Here is a 4503-nt window from a genome sequence, read left to right as displayed (position 1 = left end):
CTTGGGAAATTAGTAGACAGCCTAACAGATCCCATTACTGGCACTTTTTTAAGACCATCAGCTATTCCTCAGGAACTGTTCATATAATGAATGTGCCCTAAACGTGAACTAATCTACTAGAAGTGGGTTAGTTATTTTTGGGCCTTATTTATCTTCCTGTTCCACAAGTTAAGCAAGAAATCAACCCTCTCCCCCAGTGCTCTGTCCCCGTAAAGCGTTGTTTGTAGGTGAATTACTTCTGTTTCTGCACCATTTACTCATGCAGTATCTAGCAACCGTTCTGTGCCTTCACCTGTATAACCCACCCCTCCTCTAAGTACTAGTGCTTGAGAAGCAAGCCCTCAAGTGACCCACACTGAATCAGAGAGAAATCAATGATTGCACGCTTTCCAGAACAAACTTCACTCATTTTATCAAGACGCTTCCATAACCTCACATGGGGCTGAAATTCAGACTATTTTGGTTTTTCTCCAGAAACAGATATAAACAGGTTACACAAATGGAAACACAGTGGCCCTTGGTGAGTATGATTACAGTCAACAGACATAAATCATCTTTTCTGGAACATGCTCTTTAAACACTCCAGACCACTGGTGTTCTTAAAACATTGCTGACCTCCCCTCCTGCCGCACCCCAGGCTGTTCTCAGCCTCCCTGCAGGGCCCCGTACCTGTTTGGTGATCAGCAAGCGGTAGGCATGCTGTATGGCCGTGCGCTTGTGCAGCAGCAAGGACTTAAACTTCCTCTTCTCGATGTCATTGAAAGTGTCGAACACAACAGCGAGAAGCTGCAGAGAGAAGACAGGAGAGATCCTTATACTCTGCGGCTACCCGAGCCAGTGCTTCTCGAACAAGCAGGAACATCCAGAGGCAAGGAGAGGCATTGCCTGCAGGAGGAATTTACTACGCGCTACACTGACTGAGGCAGAATAGAGTCAGCGAGGGCCCGTTGGCCATAAGGGATCCCACAAAAGGATCACCAAGCACACTGCACACACGCTGATCCACTTTTTGGAAGAGGTCCAGACGTTTCTGGCCTCCTAACACTCGCTAGTGGTTTTAAGAGCTAAGGCTAAACCCCACACATGCCAACAGAAAACAGTATCAAAAGGTTTGTTAAAATGCCCCGATCTCTTCATGGAAAGAGGGTTTTGAGGGCTGCTTTCTGGACTCACCCTTCCACGGGAGCTTTGGCAAACACATGTCAAAACTAACCCTCCATCTAGGACAGCAGCAGCGAAATCCAAGCCCACTACAGGCATCAAATCACTCACCTTGGGTTGCAGAATTCCTCAACTCCTTTGACAGCCCCTTTTCCACTGCTCACATCCTCACCTGAGCTGGTCTTGGCCCTGCCCTAGGTGCTGCAAGAAGCAGAGCCAGCACAGCAGCCATGCTCTCACACTGCAGTTATCAGCACTCTTCAAGTCCTGCCATACCTAGTAATTCCATCCCCTTCAAACTGATTTACAAAGTATTTCAGGCAAGTCCAGATAATAAAATGCCATTTTATGATAAATAATTAAGACAGAAAAGGACAATAAATTTCATGCAACTGAGTATGTCACTCCAAGCATGATGTTAATGTGAGAGAGGTTGAAAGATACTCATATCATTCTGTTTTCTGTGATTTAGTTCAACTCCTTGCGGTTAAACATTAAAAGACTCCTATGTGTAGCAAAGCTGCCATTTCTAGAAGTATTCTGCCAAAGGGTCTCAGATTATTACAGAGCACTCTTGGGAAATGGGGAAGACTCTGCTGGGCAATGAGCTCCAAAGTCAGGCAGAGAGAAGTCAAGTGCTTCAACAAGAGACTCACCAAATTCATGATGAAGTACAGCTCAATGGAGAGATACACTATGAAGAAGACACAGGACCAGGGGTTCCGGGCATAAGATGGCATCATCACATCAGGGAAACTGCATCCGAAAAAGACTCAAGTTTAAACAGCGAATAGCTCATGCTACACTTCCCGCTACAAAGGCAGGAGGCACAGGACGCAGATGCGATGTAAACTCACATCCAAAGATCTGCACACTTCTGTAAAACGTGTGGTTGCTCATGACACAGAAGTTTGCGCCTAGCAACGAGCAGCAAGAACATGGAGGCATGATGAAAAAAATAAATATGAAAAGCACATTCCTTGCACATCCCGAAAACCAAATGGGCAAAAGGGATTTGTAACGTGGCTCGGGGTTGTGCTTTGATACTTAGCAACAACAGGAATACAGCCTTGGTGTAAGAGTGTTACAATCTAAGGTTTATTCCATCCTTTGCTAATTTCCTAATCCTCAGAGCTCTTCCTGAGAGCAGATCAATATTTACCCACTGCTGTTATCCCCCTTTCCTAGCAGATAGGTGAACCGAAGCAGAGGAATAGGAAGTTACTTCACAACAGCAGTCAGCTGACAAAGGAGCACAAATAGAAACTTTCCCTTCTTGGACCAAGGCCTAATAAAGCTGTTTCCCCCCTTATTGCCCTCACAGCGATGAAGTGGTCTGAGTTGCTTAGAGATAACTCTGCATCTGAGGTCACAGTGTCCTAAAACAAAATGAAATACCAGTTCTTCCCATGCAGGCTGATCCAGGAAATCCCCCTCTCATGCAGAGGAAAGGGGTCACATTTGGAGACAGAGCATTTCTGCAAATAAACTCTTGGCTCTGCTAGATTTCTTTGGGGACAAAGGGAGAGACTGAGCTAGAAAAGCATGAACTTACTTTGAAGTGGTCAAAAGCACGAAGAGATTCACGAGGCTGTTCTCTAAGGTATTGAAGTACTGAAAGAAACCCCCCCCATGACAAAATGCAAGTAGAACCTCATAGTGACATTTCATTCAAAAAACAACCAACCAACCCACTCACCCACTTGAATACAGGAGCTTCTACAATTCCCTGATGCCTCCCCTAGGGAAAGGGTACTTCAGGATTGGTCCTTTTTAAAGGTCCCTGAGAGACGGCATGTGAAGAGTTAAAAAAATTAAAAGCTCATCTATACATTTTTGTCGTAGCTACTCCCAGCAAGCTACAGATGGCAGCAGCAGGAACTAGTGGCTGCTGGACTCTGACAGGCACAGTCCGAGGTGGCCGAGCTTTTACCCAGATACCTTCCTCCCCTGGGGACAGCAGCAGGTGGCTCGTTTGACTGAATTAAGACACCAAGAACACGGAACAACTCCGTGAATGTTCCCTTTGGGACATCCTGTCTTTGAGGAAGTTGCCTGCACCGTCTTCCTTCCCAAGAGGGGGTAAACCAGGGTAACAAGCAGCCTCTGACCAGCTAGCATCTGGCCTCCCAGGCCACCACACAGGAATAAGCTACATCTGCACAGTAATGTTTGATTCTTAAGCATGTCAAAATGGGACTCGCTTCAGTTGAAAGAATCAGTGATACTCACCGGATCCGAGTGGTTAGGAGAAAACAAGTAAAAACCTAGAGAAGCAGCAGAGAAGGTAGAGGAGGAGAGAAGAAAGGGGGAAAGAACAAACAAAAATAAAGTCTGTTTAACGTCAAGCAGCAGAGTGGTGAGTCTGTTCCCAAAGAGAAGGTCACACTAAGAGTAAGCCCTCTCTGACACCATGAAGAGGAGAGTATCTGGAAGGCCTTCTCCATATAGATTTGCCAATACATGTCATTGGCATTTCACCGATCCTTTCGGAAAACAAACTTTCTGAGGATGGAGTATAGGACTGTAGCAGGTACACTACAGACACATGCATTTGTGGGAATGTAGACTAAACTTACAAGATTGAGGAATAGTTGATAGAAACAGAACTTGGAAACCACAAACACACACACACACCCCGCAGACTATCCTCTGGAAGAGGTCAAAAAGACCTTTGTCTCAAAATCAAATACCCAGCTTCTAAATTTTTTTGATCTTTAATTCTGCCTTCCAGATGACTGCAGATGAAATGGGATAAGTGGAAGATCCTGGCAGGACTCTGAATCTGATCATCTTTATATTCATCCAGGCTGTTTGTGTTGCTTCTGGACAATAACTGGTTAAGAGTATCACTTCACATTCCATAAATACAACTCACCCAGGATAGCAAAAATCACCATGAAGAAAAGCAGGAGGAGAAGAATGTCAATAAATGGTGGGAGGGACTGGAAGATCTGTCGCAGATTTCTGAAAAATAAGAAAACATTAATAAACTAAAACTTGCATGCTTTCTCCTCCAGGTTGGCAGGGAAAAAAAAACCCAACAACACATCATACTTGAGGACTTTCTTCCCACTCCAAGGATTAGAAGTAGAAAGCTAGGTAAATTAAGATCATTTCCAAGCTACCTATCTGTCCTTTGCAGTCAGCTGTCAGGTACAGCACACAATACTAATGTCACCCAGTCAACTTTCCTTCTCCAGACTAAAGAATAGTTCTGTGATTCATTGTGCAGTTTACAGGCAAACCTAGGAGCCAGAAACAATACAGCCACGTTCACGTGTTGTGCTCTCTGAGGTAGTTTATACAGCTGAGGACAGTACACATAAGCACTGTGTACCG

General features: G+C 44.8%; 1 protein-coding gene across 1 annotated transcript in view; it reads right to left on the bottom strand.

Annotated features, from left to right (window-relative positions):
• TPCN1 (two pore segment channel 1) overlaps positions 1-4503 on the bottom strand; it is a 51114-nt gene that overhangs the window by 20277 nt on the left and 26334 nt on the right. The window contains exons 7-11 of the mRNA XM_009330824.1: positions 4040-4128; positions 3394-3428; positions 2717-2775; positions 1818-1917; positions 670-786 (exon numbers count right to left, since the gene is read on the bottom strand). Of these exons, the coding sequence (XP_009329099.1) occupies positions 670-786; positions 1818-1917; positions 2717-2775; positions 3394-3428; positions 4040-4128 (400 nt within the window). The remainder of the gene's footprint in view (positions 1-669; positions 787-1817; positions 1918-2716; positions 2776-3393; positions 3429-4039; positions 4129-4503) is intronic.

The sequence above is a fragment of the Pygoscelis adeliae genome, unplaced genomic scaffold (genome assembly GCF_000699105.1).
Source record: "Pygoscelis adeliae isolate BGI_AS28 unplaced genomic scaffold, ASM69910v1 Scaffold358, whole genome shotgun sequence".
Taxonomy (NCBI): Eukaryota; Metazoa; Chordata; class Aves; order Sphenisciformes; family Spheniscidae; genus Pygoscelis; species Pygoscelis adeliae.
The sequence above is the reverse complement of the archived record's forward strand: the minus strand, read 5'-3'. Positions and strand labels throughout refer to the sequence as shown.